Genomic DNA, 26,879 nt, shown 5'->3' with positions numbered 1-26,879 from the left:
CGCCTCTATTTGGGTAATTTTCTGTGCCAACCAGAATGGTATTTGTTCCCGTTTAGCCGGTACTTTACCTAGGCAGGATTGGATGTTCTGTGGTGTAATTTTATTTGTGTTCCCCTGGTGAGGGGTCAGCTGTGGAAGTTTAATCGCTGGCTGAATTGTTGAAGTCCGCATCACATACTGAACTAATTGTCTATGAATTTTTATTAATTGTTTTAGCTGTGTTAACAGCTCTGCTACAGATATCCCATTGATGTCTGGATGTGGTGTGTATCCGGCTAGGACCGGCCACGTTGCTCCTGGTCTACCTAAAGGACCGAGCCTGGTGATGTGATTATTATGTTTTAGGGCGCCATCAAATAAGAGCAAATGCTCTTGGAATTTGAGTGGTACTTCCACCTCCTCGAAAGGAGTGTACTCATTAGGAGGTTCCTCTATTTTGTAATAGTGGAAGTACTTTGTTACAGCATTTGCTGCTGGAAAATGTATCCATGAATAGTATACCTCTGTCTGCCGATATTCGTGTGCCTCAATTACGAATATGACTGTGCCACCTCTAGGTGTCAGTCCATTTTCTATAAGTTTCAGGGTTATAGATCTCCTTTTGATGACCGGGATGAGTATTATATCCCCGTCCGCATCTAGTGCTGCAGTATCAGCCGCTGCGAGTTCAGCTGCTAATCTAACTGCCTCTCTTTCTTCTTCATTGTCTGACATTTTACTGTCCTGAAGGTTATTTCTTTTGTTTGCAGATCAGGTTTCTTATGGACACAAAGATTAGATGCACAATATTTTGGAACTGTTTATCCTTCAACGTTGACTATACCAAGAACCATACATAGGAGTTCCCTCCTGCGAGGTCTGGCGGATATAACCTTTCACCCACTCCAGACGTCTTTGGAGTATTTGGGAAAAGGGGTCTGAGTGAGAAAGCACGACTGAGTTACTCTAAATGTCTTACGTTAGTTTTATCGCCCTTTCCAAACGCGTTGGGCGCCATGTAGTGTAGTTCCTATCATCCCAATAGGCTCTGCGCATTGGAATAATACCTACAGCAGTAAAGGCCTAGACAGACGTTAACTAGGTCTACTACTGTCGATACTAGACTTAAAGTTTTGGGTTTGCCAGCTTAGCTCAGAGTTCACTAGAAACTTTCTCGAATGTTCAAGGAGGACTTAACTTCCCTGATTAGACAAGAAGGGATTTAGTTTCTGACAACCATAGAACATGACAACTTTGCTCTCCCCTAATCAAGAGTAAATCTCGAGAGTCGTGTGAACAAAAGGCAAATTATTTTACTCAGTCAGTACGTGCATTCTTAGTCTCATCAGATTGTAGAGAAAAGGAAGAGACGGGCGTGTTCAATAAAAAGGTGTTATTTATTGATCAGTCTCTTTTCTCATACAAGAGAAATGGATCGATATTATTGCAATACTTATAGTTAAGTAAAGTGCATACATTAAAAGCAATAGTATAAAATAATACTGTAAAAACATTGATATGGTTTCTAAGCCATAAGATGTTTTAAAATGAATAAAATATATTACATACACATATATACATTTGACTAAACGTACTCAACTGGTGTTTCTAGATACGCCTACCCCGTGTACCTGACCTAAGTCTAATACGTGGGCGGGAATAGAAAGTTACAGTTTAAGTTAAGTTTGTTTTTGCCAAGTGAATAACTAAAGAATTCTCTGTGAGGGGTTATTCAGTTCTGTACCTGGAAGTTAGGATGAATGAGGAATGGTATCTCTCTCTCTGGTCTCGATATTCCAGGCTGCCTGCGAGGGCTACCCGGAAACGCCGGTGCTGGATTCTCGGCAGGAGAAAGCAGCGCGTCTCTCAGCGCGTCAGGAAGGCGGGGCTGCTGCCAGCGGGGTCTGCTCTGCTCTTGGCTTCGGCAAGTATGGCTGCTTCGTCTCGTCACCACGCGTGTGTTTGCATAGGGCAAGATCGGTAATATTTATACCTTTAAGGTGCCGAGATTGACGTAAGGATGGACATAGATACGTCAATAAGGATGTCATACGACTTGCTCGTTAGCACATTCTTTTACTGAAGTTCTCTGTGAAATCAAAACAATGGCCGCAGGGTTTTGCCCAGGTTGTCATAGGTTTGATTTGTTATGAGAACTCCGTATGCCTTATCAGGGGCTGGAGGAATATCGCTTGTCTAATTAGATCGCAAGCGTTATGACCTAATCAGATAACACGTTCCTGTGCTGTAGTGTGACTGCGTCAGATAACGGTATCTGCATCATGGGGGTTTTCTGCCTCATGGGCTGACTGCTAGTTAACTTGTTGGTTTGTTTAACTAGAATAGGGTCAGGAATAGGGGGATCGATTCAGAACCTATAGGAATACATGACAGATCAGTCTTGTCTTCCATTCGCTTCTTTTCATGGTGAAGATATTCGGAGACACTTTTTTTTTTGCAGATTTATATAGCGCAAACTCGACCCAAAGGTATTGGAGTGCTTTACATGAGCACCAGTTACGTTACACAAGGACATATTCATTTTTGTTTTGGTAGGCACAGGGAGATTAAGTGATTTGCCCAAAAACACAGGATGTGGACGTGACCCAGAGGCTCGAACCTTAGTTTCTCAGCTATGAAGTCGGCAATCTAGCCGTCAGACCACATTCTTTCCCCTTCACCACCACACTTCACTATCAAGATAAGCATGGCGACAATGAACATAATTGTCGGCCTTTTTGAATTGTTTGACCAAAGAAGGTATCAGCTACACCCCATTCCGCTCTTAAAAATATACCTTCTAGGGCAGTGTATTGAAGCCCAGTTCTGCAGCATCCAGGTCTTCATGTTTAGAGTTATGTTATGTTAATTTGCATTTGTAAAGCGCCTATCACCCAGAAGTCTCTATGCGCTGTACGAATACCGCTGAGGAACCCATCCTGGCCTGTTCCTGTGAGGTGCCCACTCCTGGGCACCCCAAGGTGAAGCCAGGCATCCTAGCGTTGTTTGGGCCGGTGTGGAGATTAAGCAAGCTATTGCCCAGAGTTGCAGAGTGGGACCCATGATTAGAGTAGGCACCGAGGCGAGAATTATCGGGTCTGAGGACATTGAGCCCAAGACCCTGCCGCGACGGGAATTGAACCCTGGTCCTGGGCCAGACTTCTGCATCAGGGTCTGCCGCTCTGATCAGTGAGCCACACTTCTCCACGAGTGCTTGAGAGGTTTACATTATCTTTAATCCCTTAGAAGAATGGATAAGATGACACTTGGAACTTTCAATGCAGCTTTGAAGAATTGTTGAGACCAGGTTTAATGTAAGACCTCCCACTCATTGACAGTTGAAACTCTCAGTGTCCTCCACTACCCGAGGCAAGGAGTCTGACAGGACTTTCTACTACTTAAATGACTTCCCTCACAGGGTATCACGGCTCAGGATATGAGGTGTTCCGCAGTCAGATTTAGGGTCCAAACTTGCACCTTAATCTGCTTTGCAGTTTCGAAAGGAATTTGATATCTCGGCTCATGATTACTCTGAATTTAATAATGACTACAATATTTACTACACTCTAGGATAGTTAATACCTTTTTCCATGTTAGCCAAAGGAATTATTTAAGTGACGCATAGTTTGTTATGGATTTTAGTTTGAAAGCTGGGGACAGACTTATATTTTGTGCTTCTGTAATAAAAGCAAGTTTTCATTATCTGGTATCTCTTGTCATGCAAACCCGCACTCCAGCCCCATGAGCAGCACCTTACCTGTCGTAGTGCATCACTGACGCATAGTCATATGGAAGGCCCAAGGTACTGCCGTCATCTAGCGCAAAATTGCTCCAGTCACCTGCGTTGGGTGAAACAAACAAATTAGTCATCCGTAAAGTAAAACATTTATTTTAACACTGCCTAATGAATTGAAAGCCCCTTTCTAACTAAAGGCTCCTGAGGAATCATGTTTTTCTGTCATGCATGGAATCCACTTTGTCTTGCTCAGTTATGTGATATTCAGTGATGATATGGCATGTAGGGCCCGATTCACAGAACTAACCTAAGATAAAATCCTAAACGTACTACTTTTGGTATTCACAGAAGGCATTTAGTAGTAGTAATGTTAGGATTTTGTCTTAAGTTCGACTTAGGACAAACTTAAGAAAGACTTAAGACAGACTAAAGACAACTTAAGACAGACTTAAGACAGACTTAAGACAGACTTTAGTAAGGATTTTGTCTTCAGTCTGTCTTAAGTTTGTCTTAAATCTGTCTTAAGTCTGTCTTAAGTTTGTCTTAAGTCAAACTTAAGACAAAATCTACTAAATGCCTTCTGTGATTACCAAAAGGAGTATTTACAACAAGGGGTGGTGCTGGACAGAGTCTCTGAATTAAGCAGAGTACTCTCACCCAGTCAAGAGATCAGGGCTAGATCCAACACCGTTTTTTAGCTCATTGCACCATCCCAGTTTCAGACCCTGGCTGTATGCAAATTAGTCTGTCCCTGGCCCAGTGCATCATGGGAACAGGGCAGACCAGACTACAAAAGCCAATTATTACACTGGGAAGGAAACAAGCTTCCGGGGACCGGTTTCTGCCATTTCAGGCGTCTTCGGCCCGGCTTGCTAGAATCCTGATGGTGCAATGAGCAAGGGACTCACATCTGAGTATACCCTTCCACGCTTAGGGTGGACAAAATTATTTACAACAAGGGGTGGTGATGGACAGAGTCTCTGAATTAAGCAGAGTACTCTCACCCAGTCAAGAGATCAGGGCTAGATCCAACACCGTTTTTTAGCTCATTACACCATCCCAGTTTCAGAACCTGGCTGTATGCAAATGAGTCTGTCCCTGGCCCAGTGCATCATGGGAACAGGGCAGACCAGACTACAAAAGCCAATTCGTACACTGGGAAGGAAACAAGCTTCCGGGGACCGGTTTCTGCCATTTCAGGCGTCTTCGGCCCGGCTTGCTTGAATCCTGATGGTGCAATGAGCAAGGGACTCACATCTGAGTATACCCTTCCACGCTTAGGGTGGACAAAATTATTTACAACAAGGGGTGGTGATGGACAGAGTCTCTGAATTAAACAGAGTACTCTCACCCAGTCAAGAGATCAGGGCTAGATCCAACACCGTTTTTTAGCTCATTGCACCATCCCAGTTTCAGAACCTGGCTGTATGCAAATTAGTCTGTCCCTGGCCCAGTGCATCATGGGAACAGGGCAGACCAGACTACAAAAGCCAATTCTTACACTGGGAAGGAAACAAGCTTCCGGGGACCGGTTTCTGCCATTTCAGGCGTCTTCGGCCCGGCTTGCTTGAATCCTGATGGTGCAATGAGCAAGGGACTCACATCTGAGTATACCCTTCCACGCTTAGGGTGGACAAAATTATTAACAACAAGGGGTGGTGATGGACAGAGTCTCTGAATTAAGCAGAGTACTCTCACCCAGTCAAGAGATCAGGGCTAGATCCAACACCGTTTTTTTGCTCATTGCACCATCCCAGTTTCAGAACCTGGCTGTATGCAAATTAGTCTGTCCCTGGCCCAGTGCATCATGGGAACAGGGCAGACCAGACTACAAAAGCCAATTCTTACACTGGGAAGGAAACAAGCTTCCGGGGACCGGTTTCTGCCATTTCAGGCGTCTTCGGCCCGGCTTGCTTGAATCCTGATGGTGCAATGAGCAAGGGACTCACATCTGAGTATACCCTTCCACGCTTAGGGTGGACAAAATTATTTACAACAAGGGGTGGTGATGGACAGAGTCTCTGAATTAAGCAGAGTACTCTCACCCAGTCAAGAGATCAGGGCTAGATCCAACACCGTTTTTTAGCTCATTGCACCATCCCAGTTTCAGAACCTGGCTGTATGCAAATTAGTCTGTCCCTGGCCCAGTGCATCATGGGAACAGGGCAGACCAGACTACAAAAGCCAATTCTTACACTGGGAAGGAAACAAGCTTCCGGGGACCGGTTTCTGCCATTTCAGGCATCTTCGGCCCGGCTTGCTTGAATCCTGATGGTGCAATGAGCAAGGGACTCACATCTGAGTATACCCTTCCACGCTTAGGGTGGACAAAATTATTATTATGCCAGAAACCGGTCCCCGGAAGCTTGTTTCCTTCCCAGTGTAAGAATTGGCTTTTGTAGTTTGGTTTGCCCTGTTCCCATCATGCACTAGGACAGGAACAGACTAATTTGCATACAGCCAGGTTCTGAAACTGGGATGGTGCAATGAGCTAAAAAACGGTGTTGGATCTAGCCCTGATCTTTTGACTGGGTGAGAGTATTCTGCTTAATTCAGAGACTCTGTCCCTCACCACCCCTTGTTGTAAATAATTTTGTCCACCCTAAGCGTGGAAGGGTATACTCAGACATGAGTCCCTTGCTCATTGCACCATCAGGATTCAAGCAAGCCGGGCCGAAGACGGCTGTAATGCCAGAAACCGGTCCCCGGAAGCTTGTTTCCTTCCCAGTGTAAGAATTGGCTTTTGTAGTTTGGTTTGCCCTGTTCCCATCATGCACTAGGACAGGAACAGACTAATTTGCATACAGCCAGGTTCTGAAACTGGGATGGTGCAATGAGCTAAAAAACGGTGTTGGATCTAGCCCTGATCTTTTGACTGGGTGAGAGTATTCTGCTTAATTCAGAGACTCTGTCCCTCACCACCCCTTGTTGTAAATAATTTTGTCCACCCTAAGCGTGGAAGGGTATACTCAGACATGAGTCCCTTGTTCATTGCACCATCAGGATTCAAGCAAGCCGGGCCGAAGACGGCTGTAATGCCAGAAACCGGTCCCCGGAAGCTTGTTTCCTTCCCAGTGTAAGAATTGGCTTTTGTAGTTTGGTTTGCCCTGTTCCCATCATGCACTGGGACAGGAACAGACTAATTTGCATACAGCCAGGTTCTGAAACTGGGATGGTGCAATGAGCTAAAAAACGGTGTTGGATCTAGCCCTGATCTTTTGATTGGGTGAGAGTATTCTGCTTAATTCAGAGACTCTGTCCCTCACCACCCCTTGTTGTAAATAATTTTGTCCACCCTAAGCGTGGAAGGGTATACTCAGACATGAGTCCCTTGCTCATTGCACCATCAGGATTCAAGCAAGCCGTGCCGAAGACGGCTGTAATGCCAGAAACCGGTCCCCGGAAGCTTGTTTCCTTCCCAGTGTAAGAATTGGCTTTTGTAGTTTGGTTTGCCCTGTTCCCATCATGCACTGGGACAGGAACAGACTAATTTGCATACAGCCAGGTTCTGAAACTGGGATGGTGCAATGAGCTAAAAAACGGTGTTGGATCTAGCCCTGATCTTTTGACTGGGTGAGAGTATTCTGCTTAATTCAGAGACTCTGTCCCTCACCACCCCTTGTTGTAAATAATTTTGTCCACCCTAAGCGTGGAAGGGTATACTCAGACATGAGTCCCTTGCTCATTGCACCATCAGGATTCAAGCAAGCCGGGCCGAAGACGGCTGTAATGCCAGAAATCGGTCCCCGGAAGCTTGTTTCCTTCCCAGTGTAAGAATTGGCTTTTGTAGTTTGGTTTGCCCTGTTCCCATCATGCACTGGGACAGGAACAGACTAATTTGCATACAGCCAGGTTCTGAAACTGGGATGGTGCAATGAGCTAAAAAACGGTGTTGGATCTAGCCCTGATCTTTTGACTGGGTGAGAGTATTCTGCTTAATTCAGAGACTCTGTCCCTCACCACCCCTTGTTGTAAATAATTTTGTCCACCCTAAGCGTGGAAGGGTATACTCAGACATGAGTCCCTTGCTCATTGCACCATCAGGATTCAAGCAAGCCGGGCCGAAGACGGCTGTAATGCCAGAAACCGGTCCCCGGAAGCTTGTTTCCTTCCCAGTGTAAGAATTGGCTTTTGTAGTTTGGTTTGCCCTGTTCCCATCATGCACTGGGACAGGAACAGACTAATTTTCATACAGCCAGGTTCTGAAACTGGGATGGTGCAATGAGCTAAAAAACGGTGTTGGATCTAGCCCTGATCTTTTGACTGGGTGAGAGTATTCTGCTTAATTCAGAGACTCTGTCCCTCACCACCCCTTGTTGTAAATAATTTTGTCCACCCTAAGCGTGGAAGGGTATACTCAGACATGAGTCCCTTGCTCATTGCACCATCAGGATTCAAGCAAGCCGGGCTGAAGACGGCTGTAATGCCAGAAACCGGTCCCCGGAAGCTTGTTTCCTTCCCAGTGTAAGAATTGGCTTTTGTAGTTTGGTTTGCCCTGTTCCCATCATGCACTGGGACAGGAACAGACTAATTTGCATACAGCCAGGTTCTGAAACTGGGATGGTGCAATGAGCTAAAAAACGGTGTTGGATCTAGCCCTGATCTTTTGACTGGGTGAGAGTATTCTGCTTAATTCAGAGACTCTGTCCCTCACCACCCCTTGTTGTAAATACCAAAAGGAGTAAGTTTAGGATTTTGTCTTAAGTTAGTTCTGTGAATCGGCCCCGTAGAAGGTGCACAGCTTATATGGGACCTTTGGTTAAATGATATATTCTGCTGAAGTAAACTACTTCTAACGCAGCACAATGTAGGGCTTTCTCAAAGACATCACTTGTGACTTATAATTGCACTCTAGCTCAGCAACAAGAGACCGTTAGTCCGTGTTAGCACACCATATATGGATGGGACAAAGCGTGCACCTCTTATAGGCTTACTGATTCGCGTATGTATGAAGCTGGCTCTTTATATATAAGTAAGGTATAGTATGCACAGAGTACAGTGGATCCCCAGAGGCTTTACAGAGGTTAAAGTAGATAAAACCTTACTCCCTTTTGTGTTAGTGTGGTTGAGCAGTCAGGCTTATGGGAGGCCTGTGTTAAGCATTTGCTGCACACACTCAGGTAAGAAATGGGTATACACTCAAAGACTGAATCCAAGACCAATTGTTTGTACAAAAATATTACTTTGTTACTTTTATTTTAGAACAAAGAGAAACTCAGTTGCCGGTAAGTACCAGTTTGAAATAGCAATACTTTTCAGGTACAGTGCGATTGTGTTTGCAAAAAGACACTCAGAATACTTTACAGTGATACTCAAAATATTTGGTGGTGTCAATCAATAATAATGAAAAAGATAGACACTTAATGCAAAGCAACCCAATGGGAGGAAAAGAGTTATATGCATTTACAGGTAAGTACTCGACTTACACATTCAGTCTCCGGAGATTTGGACCAACACTAGGCAAGGTTCAGATCAAGAAAGGTACTGCACCACCAGTAGCACTGGGATGGCCAGGTGCAGAGATTACTGGGCCTAATGGAGACTGGGGGTACTCACAAGAGGTAGAGGTTGCGGTGAGTACCCATGGGTTCAGGGCACAGGGTGCTGGGTGCAGATTAGTGTCAGGTGCTCAATGCAAGCAAAGAGAAATATTGATTGCACAAAGTGGCTTCAGGCTCAGACCAGGAGGCTGGACGAAGGTGACCAACAGTTTGGTAGGTATGTAGAGGTGTCAGAAGATGCCTGGGCAGCATCAGCAGGGCTCCCCACAGTTGTGATAAGGCGGCAGGTGTCTTTGTGGAGTCCAGGAGAGGTCAGCCACAGTTGGTGTAAAGGTCAAGATCGCTGGGGTAACTTCACTGGACAGGTGAGCCATTCAGACTGGGCAGGAGTTGAGGTTCCAGCTAGATCCAAAGTCCTTGTAGTTAGACAGGGCCATTTTACTCTGGAGATCTGGTCTTTGTTGAAGAGTAGGGAGCCTTTCTCAGGTTTAAGGAAGTCGCTGGCCATAGGACAAGCGTTGCTTCTTTGCAGGGTCTTTAGCTGGAGACAGGCCGGTAGGGCTGGGCCCAAGTCAGTAGTCATCTTCAGACTTTGCTGCACGGCGTCTTCTTTGCCCTTCTTCTTCTTAGGTTGCAGGAATCTGAGGCTCATGAATCAGGGGTGCCTCTAAATACTGAATTTAGGCGTGTTGCTGGTACTGGCAGGCAGTAGCCAATGGGCTCCTTACCTTTAGGCTGACCACACCCTTAGTATGTCCCCTCCCTTTGAGGAGGGGTCATTCTCTAATCCTATTGGCTAAAATTCTTTCATCCAACATGGAGGATTTTATAAGGAGGGGGTCACTTCAGCTCGTGACAACTTAGGGGTGGTCCTGGCTGAGAGGGGACACACCTCTCCTGATAACTAACTCTCCTGCCCAGCTTGCTGCCGCAAGTGGGGCATGGTCAGGGGGGTGGGCATCTCCACTAGCTGGAGGGGCCCTGGCTACCATAGCAAAGGACAGGAAGCCTTTGAAGCTCACCGCTCTGAATGCTGTTCCTGCTTGGGGGTAGGTGAGAAGCACCTCCACCCCAAGTAGGCTTTGTTTCTGACTCACAAGAGCACAAGGGCTCTCGCCTCAGGGGGTCAGAAAATAGATGACCGACTAGCCCGGGATCATAAATGCAGGTTCCCACCCTACCTATCACAAAACAACCGGGTTTCGCAAAGGGTGCATCTGTGTTTTGGTCCTGGAAACCATCAAGGGAAACCTACCAAACCCAGACATTTCTAAATAGGAGACCCCAGGGGGAGCCCAGGGAGGTGTGGCTTGCATGGATCTGCCAACATTGTCTTACCCAGAATCCCCTGCAACCTCAAATTTAACTAATATTCTCAGGATATGAAAATGCTGGGGAATCCATTGAAGCCACACTGCCAGCCAAGTGACAGTCCACTCACACCACCAGCCAAGCGCCAGTCCACGCACACCACCAGTCAAGCGCCATCCATGTGTCATCCAAGCACATTACCAGCCAAGCTCCAATCCATGCACACTGCTAGCCAAGTGCCAATCCATATACACCACCAGGCAAGCACCAGTTCACACACAATGCCTCCAAGCACTAGTCCACACACACCGCCAGCCAAGCGAAAGCCATCACACGTGCCAGCAAAATGCCAGTACACACAGTGTCAGCCAAATTACAGCACACGTAGATCATCAGTTGTACTCCAGTTCACACACACAGAAACATTTCCTGCTATCTAGTGGTTTCCTGCCCCCCTGGAGGCAGATGAGCCTAAACTTATAGCTGACCTGCCCATGAGGGGGGGCAGAAACGGCCAAAAGATGTGCATAAAAAAGGGGGAGAGACCCTTGCCTATGAGACTTGTATTTTCAGAATTGAAACAATTCCAATTCTAATCCTTCACAACAAAATCATTGTTTATATAACTAATACAGCTAACAAGCATTGGCAAAACCAACTGCTGTAGCTGTTTGAAGCACAGGATGTTGGTGTACTTGTGTAAAGCTCCGCCCTTAATTGAATTGTTCTTGCTCATTTTTAGATTTTCTGGGCACGCTTCTTTGGCCATGCTCCTTCTAGAGCAGGGGTCTTCAAACTCAACTGTTCCGGGGAGGTGGGGGCGCAAGGCTCTGGCTTAAAGTAGCAAAATTCTGATAACAGTGCTTTGTTTTACGCAGAAAAAATGGGGAGCAGAAGGATGCTCTGTAGTGTGCCATTAGTAACTTCTTTTGTACTTTATATCCTGGCTGGGAGAAGGTGTCAAAAGGGAAGGGACTCCAAATATTCTTTAAAACCCCCACACCCATTTCTATTAATCACACTGTGGATACTTTTAAAAATGAGTAAGGCCTCCCTGAGCAGAACAGTATGTTTATCAATCATGTATTAAAATGCATTTTTAAAACGGTAACTCAATTTCACTGTAATGTTTAAATAAGTCTAAACATTTTTAAACATTATCATTTTAGTGGAATAATTGTGAAAAAATCTGATGGATACCCAATTATTTATCTTCAGAGGGGAGGGTGCATTAAAAAGTTTGAAGACCACTGCTCTAGAGACTTTCCCAACTTATTTTTCATCCAACTTAAGGTACTAGATATTACCTAAGCAACACAAGGGAAAGACAGACTGCCCTGCTTGCTTTTGATTACAAATTAGTAAAAGAAAATGCCCAGGACTCTCTGATTGACTCTAAAAGATGGGTCATATGGGTAAATGTGGGGTTGTGGCTTTACTATATTTCAGTTTCACTTGTGAGGTTTGTAAAGATAAGTAAACCCTTTTTCAGCTCTATGTGAAACCAAATATAGACTCCTAACCAAGGAGGGCTGAGCAGGCTCAGTCACCTTTCCTGCAGGTTTGTGTTTAAGGTTGAGTTGCTACTACAAGCATGAGTACTGAGCAAATAAATAAATGTGGGCATAAATATGTACCTACTACCTCTGAGTCAAGACGGGATTAAATACTAAAACATGTGCTGTGCCGGGTGCACCACAGTGCGTGAAATTTCACATTCAGTTTTGCCAATGCTTGTGCTTATTTGCGGGAGTGCACCCGTTTGAGTGATACGTGGATGGTTTATAAGTTCTGAGCTCTTGACTTCAGCATTCGTTTCTCTGCATATTTTACCCTAGGTGGCTCCTTGATTTATACGCCCCCTGGCCAGGTGGGATCCTTTCTCCAGGCTTGGGGGGACACAATAAGTTCTAGGGCAGTTAGATTTGCTCACTACATGGTCCTGGGTGATCTTAACATCCATCTGGATAAAGCAGATACTAAGGATGCATGTGATCTGCTGGATATTTTACATCTGGTTCAACTTGACCAGCATGTCATCCTTCCCACTCATCAGGCCGGCCATATCCTTGACCCTATGTGTACCAACTTTCCTATCCTTGTGAAGGATCACTGTCCGGTCTCTTGGTCAGATCATTTTCTAACCTATTTTTCGTGGGAAGTGTCCAATGCTGAGCCGCTAGCCCGCTCATGCTGTAAACCAGCTTTTGGGAAAATTGACCCGCTTAAGTTCAACCTGACCTTGGAAACTTCTAGACCCGTTTTAGCAGGTGAGCTAGAGGAGCATTTGGATAGGTTCACTAGCTGGGTTGCCAAGGCAGTAGCCATGTGGTCCCACCACGGCCTGTCAGGCTGGCTAGGGAATCTCCATCTAAACCCTGGTATAATCCGACGCTGAAAGCTCTGAAGCATGATTGTAAGCTCCTTGAGCGGGCTTGGCGCAAGGATGGATATTGTCCGGCAGAAAAGCGGAAGCTCAGAGACAGACAAAAAGTATACTATGATGCTGTTACGTTGGCTAAAGGGCAATTTTATTCAGCCCGCATTGAATCAGCCAGTAACAGCTCAAAAGAAATTTTCTCTATCATTCAGTGATTTACCACTCTCCTGGTCCAAGCTAACGTGTCGCCATCTTCGACTACCTGGTGTAATACTCTCTCTTGTTTTTTAGGGATAAGATCCGGACTATTCAGGTACGTTCACACTCTGTGACACCAGCATTGGGGTGCCAGTGGATTCCCAATCTGCCAACCCTGTCCACATTTAGGACAGTTGACCCCATGGAATCCTTAAAAATTATAAAGGGTCTAAAGTCTGGTTCACCCTCGGACCCCTGTCCAGCTAGGCTATTGGCAGCAATGGCAGCCACCATGAACACAGAAGTGAATACCATCATTAATATATCCCTTAAGAAAGGGGTGGTGCCACAGGCTTGGAAGTTGGCTAAAATCTTGCCACTTCTAAAAAAGCTGTCATTGGACCCCCTTAGCCCCGGCAACTATTGGCCTATCTCCCTCCTTCCTGCTTTGGCCAAGGTGTGTGAGAAAGTGGCTAACAAACAGCTTACGGAATTTGTGGAAAGGGAGGCGCTCCTGCATCCAGCCCAATCAGAGTTCCGGGCATCCCATAGTACAGAATCAGTTCTGGTTGCGGTGTCAGAGGCCACTTGTGAGTGTTTGGATGCCAGTGGGAGGGCTGCATTAATATTGCAGGACCTCTCGGCGGCATTCGACAAGGTCCCGCACTCACTTCTCCTGGCACGATTGGCCAGGATAGGTGTGGTGGGTGCCGCTTGGGTTTGGCTCTAGTCTTTTTTGGAGAGTCGAGTTGAGAAGATTTGGCTCTCACTATTTTCCTCCTCCCCTCAGCCAGTGACTACAGGAGTCCCCCAGGGATCCTCCCTTAGCCCCCTTTTCTTTAATATCTATGTGACTCCGCTGATACATCTGCGGAGGAGTTGGGGGCCAAAGTGATGGCCTATGCTGATGACACCCAGCTTCTTTTCACCTAGGACAAAGATGCAGATTCTGTGCTTCTGGTTCAACACTGTCTATCCTCTATTTTTAAATGGCTGACAGGTGCACAGCTCAAGTGCAATGAAGAGAAGTCAGAGATTCTGTTGTTTGGGAAATTCCCTCCTAACTTTCGAGAGCTCCTTTGACCTCCTGAGTTTCCATTGCCTACCTCCACAGGGAAGCCCACTAAAAATCTGGGGGTATGGTTTGATGAGGGTCTTTCCTTTTCAACACACATTACGAAGCTGGCCGGCTGTTGTTCTGGCCTTCTCAAAACTCTCAGAAGGTGACTTGTGCACTGATCCTGTCACGGCTGGACTATGCCAATGCCCTTTTTGCTGGCATTCCGGGCTACCTGTTGAGGAAGTTACAGGTGGTTCAGAACGCGGCAGCTAGACTCCTACTGGGCACATCAGCTGGGAACAGTGCCCGACTTCAGTTGTGATGCCTTCATTGGCCCCTAGTGGTGGAAAGAGTCAAATTTAAATCACTGTTCCTGGGCCATTATGCCCTTCATGGCTGTGGTCTTCTTTACCTGCAGGGACGTTTTTTGTTCTATGTTCCTACACGCCCCCTTCGCTCCTCATCCCTACGTTTTGCTCAGATTCCCCGCTTCAAGCTTCAGAGGCATGGGGGCAGGTCCTTTGCAGTGAAGGCTGCTGCTGCCTGGAATGCTCTTCCTCTTGTCCTGCGTTTTATTCAGTAACCAATGGTTTTTAAGAAGAAACTAAAAACACATCTCTTTGTCCGATTCTTGTTCCATACCCTGGTGGGCACTTCGCCGGGATACTCATGAGTAGCTGTGCGCGTTACAAATTTATGTAACATAACATAACATTCCTCAATGTATCTTTGCAACTTACTTTAGTTGCATGAATAGGGTTGCTGCAAAAGTTGAAAGCAGCTAGACTAGCAATTAAAAGGAGTTGAAGTAATTTTATAGTTTTGTCGTGAGCGGTAATAAGTCTGGTGGGGTTGCACATCCGTTTGCACATAAAACAAGCATTGCTAAATCCAATAGGTCTCGACAAAATGAGAGCTTTAGGCGTTGGCAATGTTAATGCATTTGTGTATATCAATAAAAACAGCCCCAGAGCCATACACACACAATTGCATTTCAATTGCCAGAGCAGATACCTCTTGGATTGTAGAGACCTGTTAGCTTTGCCAATGCGTGTTTTCAAAAGTTTGAACACATAAGGTAAACACTTTGCATTGTCTTCTAATCACCGCATACTGCACCTGCTTTGATTTTGAATTATGGCACAAGGCATTTGAATTATTTGGACTCTTGTCCTCCATGTTGCTTTTTCTTATTTGGGGATCCGATGGTCCATGTTCTTAATGATTCTATTTGTTTTACCATTTTGTTGTGGCTTTTTTATTGAACTGTTTGCTAGCATAAGTTAATTATTTTGCAATCTTCGTGTCTTAATCTTCGTATAAAGTTCTTGCTTTTGATCTGACCCATGGCACGTGGTACTTTGATACTAGACCTGCTAACCCCCCTTCGCGACTCCATGTTTCACGTCCATAGTGAATCTACTAGAATATTTTAATTTGTTTTTAGCATAACTAATGTGTGTTGGCATTTTTAAGGCATTGCAAAGATTTTAAGTAATCAGACAATAAATTATAAACTACTGTAAAGATACACTTTGACCATTATGAGGTGTCACCAATGAGGAGGAGTAACAATTAAATACTGAATGACATGGCCCTCCACACCACAGTCACAACTGATGTTCAAGTACTTTGAAGTCTTCTCCTGACACCTTCTTCTAATAGCCATGTAGACTGTCGCACATCACTGAATCTACTGACCATCTAGTCAGAACTCATCACTCAGTGCTGAAATTGTAAAACTTGATATGGCTGCTTGCACATGGATTACAAAAATATTCTAGGATGACTTCAACTTTAAAGGTGATCTGTTCATGTTGACCCTGAAGAACGCTCTTCTTGTGCTGCTGGCCACCGCCAATATCTCAGAATTAATCGCACAGGCCATCCACAGTGAAGGAAATATCCTGGACCTCGACTACACATTCATGTCATGCATCAACTTCTTTTCTGGACCAACTACACTTTTATAATTTTTTATTTTTTTCATAACATTTTATTGTTAACGTAAGAGCCACATTTGCATTTTCATGCGCCATTAAGTACAGAGAACAGCAAATATCACACCGCTTCACAGGAGTTTCTCTGGTTTCCCTGACTGCAGTCTGCAAGGCAGACCACTCATCCCCCACCACCACCAAAAGTCCATGCTCTAAGTGCCTTATTCACAAAGATAAAATTAGGTTTTTGGTCCGACGGATCCCTGCCCGAGTGCACATATAAAGATAGTACCCGTAAATACCCTTTGTGAATTCCCATATTCATACACGTAGACGTTTGATCTAAGTTTAGACCAAACGTCTAAGTTTACTTTTGTGATTCAGGCCCTGTTTGTCTCTGTCTCATTTTTCCCTATGTGATTGCCAACATCCCCATATTTTTGTCTATTTACTTGGATAGCTCTATTCCTTCATATTGTCTTCTCAGCCATCATGCACAAATCCATATCTCTTTTCCATTTGTTCAATTGCAGTGGATCAGGAGCCCCCAGTGCCAGGTGATTTTTTGTGCCGACTGGCTCGTTTAGCCCTCTAAAAGGGTCCCAGTACTCAGAGACCAGGTGAAAAAATGTGAGTCTCTGTTTACATCACTTTATACATATATCAGATCACGCTCGCCCCATTTTGATCACTGCAACAAGAAGGGGTCATCTACATGGAATCTAATGAAATGCAATTGCACATACTTCAAAAATCCTATCACACCATCATAACTATTGACCTAAACTTCCACTATGAACATCCACTCCAAACCATAGTAGTAGATATATGTCCCTATTAACTTTTTTTCTGATTTCTTCTACTGTAATATTCTGTTCCAGAAGGTTGCTCATGGGTTTTGATGTGTTCATATTTTTTTCAAAAATAGAAGTAATGTCTTTGTATTCAGATGTAGCTAATGACATCTAAAGCTGTCACATCATGGATATGGGTGCAGGATGACTTTTGCAGCAACTATACAGGAAGAGTTAGCTGTTTTGTGTGGGATGGTAAGAAACATATAAACTGCTATATACTGTACACCTTCCCACTTCTGCTTCCAGGATCCCCTTCATACTTTGACAAGCAGAGAATTCTCTATGTAACACAAGCATTCTCTACAATCTTACAGAACATGACAGTAGACGAAATCCATACCCTCAGCTATGTTGTACCACAGGATGTCCACATATTGGTCGCGGTCCGATCTTGTGTGCTCGTGGTAGATCCCCAAGGCGTGCTCAATCTCATGTTGTATGATGCCTTTTGACATGCAACCCGCTTCCTCCACTGAAACAAACTGACTCCCGCCAATCTTCCCAATGTAGGACCAGCAGCTGTAGAAAGACAACTATTGTGAGGACGGTCGTCATGCAGTAGTACAACAGATTTCTTCTTCTCCATAGACCACAGACTGAGTGTTGTGGTGTTTGCAGTTAGTAATTATTAGTCAATTGTAATGCATGTGTGGGCTGTCCAAAGCATGTAGTAATATGGGAAGGAGGAGAAGAGATAGGAGGATATGTAGTTAAAAGCTTGCAAATTAAACATGAACCATGATAAAGGGGAGAGGGGCTGTGGGGCAACTGATTCTGTCCATGTGGAAAAGCACAACTTGTGTTGAAGAGGAAAGGATGACGATTGTATAGGGTACATAACGCTGCAAAGGTTTACTCCTTAAAATCAATTTTCAATAGTTTGTTTTTTATGGTTTAAATCTTTTATTGTTTTCATCAAAACAGGAAAAACAAAGAGACCAAATCCGTCATTCGATACGTCAGTGCTGAACCACGTGCAAGGAACCCCCACCAAGTGTGAGTCCGTTGGAGAGGGTTCCAGCCGCGGGGAATATTGTTCTCAAATTCTCCCCCCCTCTTCCCCCCTCAACCCACCCTCGCCCCCTCCTTGTCCATTTAAGCAAAGCAAGAAGAAAGAAAAGCAAAGTGTGATAAGACAGCCCTCTGTCCGAGTGTGAGGATGCACATTAAACCTCAGTTTGGGTCTTTCGTTTGCACGGCTTAGCTTTGGGTTCTTCAATTGGGGTGCCTGCTAAACGCAGTAAGCGCAGGTACCGGGGACAGCTTAGTTCCCTGAATTCTCCCGTAAGTAAGGTCAGAAACGGCCGCCAGAGTGCAGCAAACTCCTCTCCTCGTCCCGCCTTTGCCAGTGATAACTACTCCATCCCTAGTATCATCCTCAATCTGTGTAGCCAGCCGGAGTATGGGGGGGGGGCTGGGTGGTCCTCCAGTGCGTCACAATGTTCTGGACAGCTGCCCCTAATGCTATCGCTATAAGTCTTCCCCTCCTGGATTTCAAGGGATACATTAGTGTGTTGGGGAGCCCGAGGAGAACATAGGCTGGGAATCTGGGAAGCTGAGTGTCTAAATGGGAGTCTATCTCATCCAGGATGGAATTTCGGTAGGGCTGCAGGCGGTCACAACTCCAAAACAAGTGTTCTAACGTGCCGAGTTCTCCACAGCCCCTCCAGCAATGGTCACTGACGCGGGGATCCCAGTGGTGTAAGCGTTCTGGTGTGTGGTACCAGTAGGTGGCCACTTTGGTCAGGGTCTCGTGAGCCCGGTGTGATAGGCCGAGTGCCTGGCCCTGTGGTATATGCCTCCCCATTCTTTATGTGTAAGTTGTCTCCCCAAGTCTCTCTCCCACCTGACCCTCCCTGCGTTGTATGTGTATTGATTGGTAAGGAGGAGTTGTTGATTGGTAAGGAGGAGTTGTTGGTAGAGGTCTGAGATCAGTTTCTTATCTGAGGTGCGTGTCAATAACCACTTTTCGTATGAGGTGACAAAGCGTTGTGCGCCTGGCCTGATTGTTGGCTGTAGTGTTGAGCTTGCAGGTAGGGCAGGCGATCCGCTTCCGATATGCCATAGTTCTCCTTCAATTTCTGAAAGGGAAGGATCCCGTTCAGGTCGAATAGGTGCCCCAGATCCCTGCAGGGCGTGCGCCTCCAGGCTGCAAACGCCTTAGGATCCAGGCCTGGGGAGAAACGGGGTAATCGAAGAGCGGGGTCATCGGGGAGGGGAACGAAGTAAGGCCATGTTTGACCGCCACCCTGTCCCACACCTCCGGGACCGTGCTTGTGATTTGTGACGCGTATAGGTTGGGGGGCCTATGGCCACGAGGCAGGAACGGAATTCCCTGGAGGGGTCTGGCAGCTACTGCCTTGTCCTGAAAGAGCCAATTTTTACCTGACTCTAATTGGTGCCATTCCACCAGGGTGCGAAGTTGTGTTGCTTGGTAATATAAAGTAAGATCAGCTACCACTACCCCGCTGTGTTCGGGGTGGAGTATAGCGATGGCATGCCTGAAGCGCTGACAGCGACCGTACCAGATGAAGCGTGCCAAATCAGACTGCGTTCGTTGGAGCCAGCCCATTGGGGGGCGTAGCGGGAGGGTCTGGAACACGTAAAGGAATTGCGGCAGCAAGGCCATCTTGACGGCCGCAATCCGCCCTAGCCAGGAGAGCGGGTGCCGCTTCCATCTCCTGAGGTCTTCGTTGAGGCGGGAGCGGAGCCTGGCATAGTTGGCGTCTGCGGTAGCCTGTAAGGTCGGGCCAATAGGACTCCCAGGTATGGGATCGGGGAGTCGGACCATTTCAGATCAAACGCACCCTTGGCATCGGCGAGCACCTCCACTGACAAAGATAGGTTCAGGGTCTCTGACTTCTCTATATTAATTTTAAAACCGGATGCCATCACGAAGGTATGGAGCTCAATAAAGAGGGCCCTAAGGGATTGCATCGGTTCTGTCAGGGAGAGCAGAATGTCATCTGCATACAGGCTAATCTTGTGTATGTCTCCGCCGAATTTGATCCCTTTAATGAGGTCGTGCTGCCGGATCTGCTGCGCCAACGGCTCCATGTAGAGCGCAAACAAGATTGGGGAAAGAGGACACCCTTGTCTGGTGCCCCTGCCTATTGGAAAACGCGGGGAGGTGTGCCCGTTAACCCAAACCGTAACGTTAGGCTGGCGATTGCAATTCAATATGCGGTTGCAGAGAGACTCCCCTACACCGAATCGCCGCAGCACGAGTTCTAGATAGGGCCAGTGTACCCTATCGAAGGCCTTCTGGGCATCGATGGTGAGCAACATGCAGCCTGGCCTCGTCAGAGACCCTGCCTCTATGAGATGGAGGACTCGTTTGGTGTTGTCGCTGGTCTGTCGTTGGGGGATGAAGCCTGCCTGGTCAGTTTCCATTAACTGCTGTATGTACGATGCCAATCTGTTTGCCAGAATTCCAGTATAGAGCTTAAGATCAATATTTAGAAGGGAGATCGGTCTGTAGGAGCTACACTGGGTGTGGTCACGGCCTGGTTTAGGTAGAACCGATATCGCCGCTTCCAATAGGTCTGCAGGGATTGCACCTGGTTAGTCAAAGGTGTTGAAGAGGTCTCATAGAATCGGAGCCACCTGGTGGCAGTAGGTTTTGTAGAAGGCCGCTGAGTAGCCATCGGGCCCAGCGATTTCCCTAGTTTGAGGCGGGATATCGCCGATATCACCTCATCTAGCCCAATAGGCCGCTCGAGGAACTCTGCTTGCGCCTCGTTCAAGGACGGGAGGGACGCACTCTCCAAATATGCCTGGCCTGCTTGTACGTCAAGAGTGTCTGCCGCATATAAGTCGGCGTAGAAGTCTCCGAATGCTGCGGCAATCGCCGCATCATCCGTGATCTGCTCACCTCGATTGGACCTAATAGTGCGAATGCCCTGCCTTTGACGTTGCTCACGTAATTTACTCGCCAAAAGCTTCCCGCAACGATCTCCCCCGGTATAGTAGGCATGCCGGAGACGTATGGCGACGTACTCCACTACGTCCTGGTCTATGGCTGCCAGCATTTTCCTCTCTGTGCAGAGTTGGCGCCATGCCCGTGCCGCTCCCGTGCGCTGGTGCATCTGCTCGAGCTCCGTGACACGCTGGGCTATTTTTGCTCTTTTCTGACCACGTTCTCTGTTATTAGCCGATGCTATGGAGATGAATTCTCCCCGGAGGACTGCCTTGAGCGCGGCCCATTGGGTGGCCTTAGTAGTATCCGTATTGGCGCTGTGAGTGAGAAATTGAGTGATGGCGGTCCCAATTCGCTCCACTATGGTAGGGCTCTGGAGCAGGGTGTCCCGTAAGTGCCAGTGCTGTTGCGGACCGGGCATACTCGGGAAGATGAAAGCTGCCAACATCGGGGAATGATCCGACAGGGAGGTCAGGAGGATCTCCACGTCTTGTGTGCGGAGGACTAGTTGCAGGGAGCATAGAAAATAATCAAGCCGTGCGTAAGACTTATGTGCTGCCGAGTAGTGGGTGTAAGCCGTGGCTTGCGGATGAAAATGTCTCCATAGGTCAGCCAGGGCTAGGTCTGAGAGATGGGCGTGACCTGCTTTAGAAAGTACCCCTACTTGCCCGTAACTTTGGTTATTGCAATCTGCCGTGTTGGGGAACACTATGTTGAGATCCCCTCCCAGGAGTAGGTGTGGGTGTGTGTTAGCTGTGGCCGTCTCTAGTGCTGTGTGGAGGAATTTCTCCTGTCTCTCGTTAGGTGCGTAAATGGAACCCACTAGTAGTGTGTGTCCCCCAATCATGAAGCGGTGTATGAGCAGCCTGCCTTTATTCTCTGCTTCCTTCTGTAGGGCCTGTCCCTGAAAGGATTTGGATACTAAGATTGCTACTCCCGCAACCTTCTTAGCTGCCGAGGAAAAAAATTGCAGGGTGAAGGACCGAGATTTAAGGCGGTGATGATCTTTTGGCAGCAAATGCGTCTCCTGTAGGAGGCATATATCAGCCGCGGTATGTTCCAGGAGGGAGAGTATCGCCCTACGCTTATTAAGCCCTCGCACATTGAGGGAAAGAATTTTAAGTGGACGGGACATCTTAAGCGGGTATTCGGGCCTGTGCTGCGCGGCGCTTCTTGTGTGGCATTACGTAGAATTTCAAAAGAAAAGGATCTTGGACAAGGAGGGCCGCCCCCCCCTTCCCTCCCACCCCTCCCGAATCTCCCCCGTTCCCGGCCCTCCCCTCCTCCCTCTTATGTCCCTCAACCACCCCTCCCGTCCTGCTCCCCAAGTCCCACCCGGATCCCTCCCTAACCCCAACCAGTAACTCCCTACTAAATAATTGCTCCGGAGGCGTGAGCCGGGAGCTAGGGAGGCTACATTGTTTTTATTATCTTTTAACTCTTACTGTGTGCTATTGTGTTTTACTGGGGCCGGTGCGCTGCTCCCAAGTTACGGAGGGATTTTTTATCAACTTACCCCACATTTTTAAATAATATTGATTTTCAGGCAGGAGGGGCAGGCTGATTCACGAGCGCCTGTGCCCTTTGCCTAGCACAAGGTCGGAGACAGGGAGGGGGGAACTGCGAATCGACGCTCGCCTGGACGGCCGGCATCTTGTGGTGGGCCAAGGCCGACCAGTCTAGTCTTTCTCCTCCACTGTTCCCCTGTTGCATAAAGGTCGCGATGACGCGACCGCACAGCGGACGCGCGCAGCGCGCCAAAGGCAAGCCCATCTGCGCCCGTCCGAGCCTGGCCCGGGCCTAGGGCCACGCACCCTGCCGGTTACACTAGGGGGGATCCAAATAGGGTGACATATAGCGCAGAAACATTGCGAGACCTGATGGGACAAGGGAGAAAACCCAATTGCATAGTACTAAATCTGAATAAGGACCAATCATCAGGCCCGTGTGCATGCTCAGGGTGTATGAGAGCGATCCCAGCCGTATTAATGTCCCCGATTAAGGTCCTATCCAGAGTACATCAAGTAAATTATACAGCAATAGGATGTAATTTTGAGTGCCTCCTGTTGAATGCTAGATCGTTGGTAAAGCACAGCTTGGAGTGTGCACTGTTAATACAGGAAGAAAATATTAAAATCACTTTTGTGACTGAATCATGGACGGATGCCGCTTCGGGCCCGGACTTAGTTAATGCCACTCCCCCTGGCTACCTTAGTTTTACGAGAGACCGGCCACTGAGGAAAGGTGGAGGTCTGGCAGTTATCTATCATAACCCCTTCAACGCCCTCTTTCACCCGTTGACGGTGGACGGCTGTGAAGCGGTAGCTTTTAATTTTACCTTAGGCAATCATCATTCTTTTAATGGTTGTTTAGTCTATAGACCCGCTGGTTCTAAAAACATCTTCCTGAGCTCTGTGGGAAGTATTCTGGAGGAGGGACTCTGCTCTAAGGACTTTACAGACTTTAATTTTCATTTAGAAAACCCCACGGATGCGGACACCATCGCATTTATTGACCTGATGGATGGCGCCAAGCTTAAACAACTGGTTAGTGGTCCCACGCATAAGGCCTGCCATACCCTAGACGGGATTTTCTCGAACCACCCCACTCTGGGCTTTACTAAATCTTTACCGCTCACCTCGACCGATCACAGGGCGCTGCTATTTGCCATCTCTGTGCCTAAATCCCAAGGTGGGGGATGCCCGCCTAAAGTAGCCAAGGTATGCAGGGCCTGGAATAAAATTGAGGGTAGCGCATTGGAAGAGTATTTGCTCTCCTCAAAGGAGCCCCCTCCATTAGAGGTGGAGGCGGCGGCGCTCGCCCATAGTAGCTGGATTGAGAAAGCCTGTAACATCTTAGCCCCACCCAAACTACGCCTCCTGACCAGAGCCCAGCCCTCAGCGCCGTGGTTTTCGGAGGAATTAAGAAATCACAAGTTGGAATGTAAAAAACATGAAAAGGGTTTGGCGGAAGGAATACAGGGAAAGTGACAGAATGCTTCTTAAATAAAGTCTCTTAACATACAAAAAAACGGTGGGGAATGCAAAACAAGAGTACTATACCAATCGTATAAACTTGGCTAAGAACTCTGCGAAGGAACTGTTTACTATGGTGGCAGCTTTGGCTGACCCGGTGCCCGCGGCCATTCCTGCAAGTTCTGAATTATGTGAAGATCTTGCCAGATTCTTTCTAGGTAAGGTAGAGACGATTTTTAAAGCCTTCTCTAGTCAGGAGAGGTTGAATAGCCAGACGGTCTCTTTAGAAGACGTTATGCAGTCATCCTCAAGACAAATTCTGGATAGTTTTTCGCCAGCAAATGGGGAAGAAATTAGGCGGCTACTGTTAGCAGCAAAATCAGGTGCTCCATCAGACCCTGTCCGGTGGCTGTGATAAAAATGGCCCCAGATCTGATAGTTTCATCGCTGGTGACCGTTTTTAACAAAATGCTTGCTACAGGAGGTTTCCCAGCGTGTTGGAAACAGGCATCAATTTTGCCCCTACTAAAAAAACCTAACCTGGATATTAGGGACCCAAATAACTACAGCCCAATAGCTAGGCTCCCTTTACCAGCTAAATTAATAGAAAAGGCACTGAACACTCAACTAAGCTCCTTTCTGGCTACCACTCAATCTCTGGACCCCTCTCCACATGGTTTTAGACCTCACCATAGCACGGAATCCACCCTCATTAAAACAACTGAGGAGATTAGAGCGGTGACCGATGCGGGAGGGAGGGCTGCCCTGGTGCTGCTGGACCTCTCCGCGGCTTTCGACACGGTCCACCATGGGATTTTACTTGACCGTTTGAAGGCCTGCGGAGTCCAAGGGAAACCGCTTGACATACATACATACTGACATACTTAAAGCCTTCCTGTCCGGCAGAGTCCAGACGGTGGCCTTAGGAGAATATGAGTCAAAACCCTTCATCGTGCCCTGTGGAGTCCCTCAGGGCTCGTCTCTGAGTCCTACGTTATTCAACGTTTATGTCAGCTCATTGGCTCCTGTAATTCGGGCACATGGTTTTGATCTCACATCATATGCTGACAACACCCAGATTGTGGTGTCGGTATTACCAGGGATGGAAGAATGTGTAGCTAGGAATCTCCAGGATTGTATGCTGGCGGTTGGAAACTGGATGGCAGTTAACAGCCTTAAATTAAATTCGGCTAAAACCAAAGTTATAGTGTTTGGTTCAAACTCTAACTTCTGGAGCCCAAGCTGGTGGCCAGACGAGATGGGCAAGGCCCCTACCCCAGTAGCGAAGGTGAAAAACCTGGGGGTGTTGATCGATGATCAACTCACTTTTCGTCCCCAGGTCAATGCACTATCTTCCTCGGTGGCCTACCTGCTCAAATCCATTTGTAAGATCCTTCCATTTATCCCTGGCAACGATAGGAAAACAGTGGTCACAACATTGGTCATGGCAAAGTTGGATTACTGCAACAGTCTTTTTCTTGGGGCCCAACAGGGGGTACTCAATAAACTTCAGGTACTACAAAATGCGGCGGCTAGACTCATTTTGGAGATTCCGATATTTGTCCCCGTGTCTCAGGAGCTGGTCAAGCTGCATTGGCTTCCAATGCGAAAGAGAATTGTTTTTAAAGCATTATGCCTAGTATTCAAGTCCTTACAAGGCAAGGGACCCTTATTCTTTCGGCGGTACTTTTATTGGTACCGGCCGACTAGAAACCTCAGATCAGCTGACATGGGGCTGATCGCGGTGCCTCGTATCAAGAGAGCCCGCTGGGGAGGCAGAAGCTTTGTGCTGGGCGCAGCCAAAGCTTGGAATGCCTTGCCTCATGCCCTCAGAAAAATTACGGATCACATGGCCTTTAGAAGAGCTTTAAAGACATGGCTGTTTACCATCTGATTCCCTGACCAGCCTCTATCTCAGGAGCAACACTTAGCGCCAGGACACCTACGGGTAACAGAGCGCTGTACAAATGCCAACAATAAATAAATAAATAAATAAATAAAGTCAAACCCCAAACTAGGAATCATTGTCCCGGGCCTGTCTCTTTTCAGGCCCGTGGTGTCTTTCGAAGTGAGGAAACGTGTGACCAAGGCAACCTCGGTGGCCCCCTGTCCTGCCCCCCCACCCCATGCTAGGAAGATGCGTTCATTCAGAGCCCCCCGACAGTGTGACATCATGTTCCAGGGGAAGTGTCGTTGGCGACTTCATGAATCGCCGCCACGTGTTCTTGAGCCATAGTTGTGGGATCCGGTTTGAGAGTGCTTTTGTGGGAGCGCCACCGTCGCACATGCTGCCAGCCATCGCCTGCCCTTGACTGAGAATTCGCCGGGGAGGACCGCGGGGACGTGCTCTCCTCTTCGTCGTCGGCCTCCACGGTGATGCCCAGCAGTGCGCAAGTATCTAGGAGAGGCTCATCTTCAAATGGTCCCCTTCCATTTGAAGATGAGCCTGAAGGGGTGTCCCCAGGAGTAGGGAACCCCTTCATCCCTTAAGAAGGTTGTGACTACCCTGAACGCTTTCCTTTTCTATAATGTGATAACCGACAAGTCCTGAAAGAGCGCCACCGCATAGCCCCGGAACTGAAGAGGTTGTTTCTGCCTTGCCATTTTCAGAATGCGCTTTTTTATTGGGTAGTCAGGAAGAAAGGCCAGGATGTCAGGCGGCGGAGCAGGAGCCCGGCGAGCCAGGCCCACCCTGTGTGCTCGGTCTATCCGGACTTCAAATTCTTCTGGTTCCCCCAGTATGTCTCGAAACAGCTCTTGCAGGAAGGCCGTCATGTCACTCCCCTCTGATTTAGACGGCACTCCTCGGACCCGTATGTTGTTGCGACGAGAGCGGTTCTCAAGGTCCTCAGAATGCGCCTGCAGGTCTGTTTGTTGGTCCTGTAGTCTGACGATCTCCTGTTGCAAGAGTTTGATCTCCCCGCTCCTATTGTTCACCGAGTCCTCCACCGCCGCCACACGTTCCCCAAGGCCGTCGACGTCGCACCCGACCTCCCTGTGCTCCCCGGCCATTTCCTGCTTAA

The 26,879-nt window shown here is 47.4% G+C and overlaps 1 protein-coding gene across 1 annotated transcript in view; it reads right to left on the bottom strand.

The window, feature by feature from the left end:
- Positions 1-26,879, bottom strand: part of LOC144826359 (astacin-like metalloendopeptidase) — a 182,056-nt gene that overhangs the window by 63,942 nt on the left and 91,235 nt on the right. The window contains exons 7-8 of the mRNA XM_078684687.1: positions 17,303-17,481; positions 3,737-3,818 (exon numbers count right to left, since the gene is read on the bottom strand). Of these exons, the coding sequence (XP_078540813.1) occupies positions 3,737-3,818; positions 17,303-17,481 (261 nt within the window). The remainder of the gene's footprint in view (positions 1-3,736; positions 3,819-17,302; positions 17,482-26,879) is intronic.

This window comes from Lissotriton helveticus, chromosome 3_2, assembly GCF_964261635.1.
Source record: "Lissotriton helveticus chromosome 3_2, aLisHel1.1, whole genome shotgun sequence".
Taxonomy (NCBI): Eukaryota; Metazoa; Chordata; class Amphibia; order Caudata; family Salamandridae; genus Lissotriton; species Lissotriton helveticus.
Note: the sequence above shows the minus strand (reverse complement) of the source record. Positions and strands in the feature narration are given on the sequence as shown.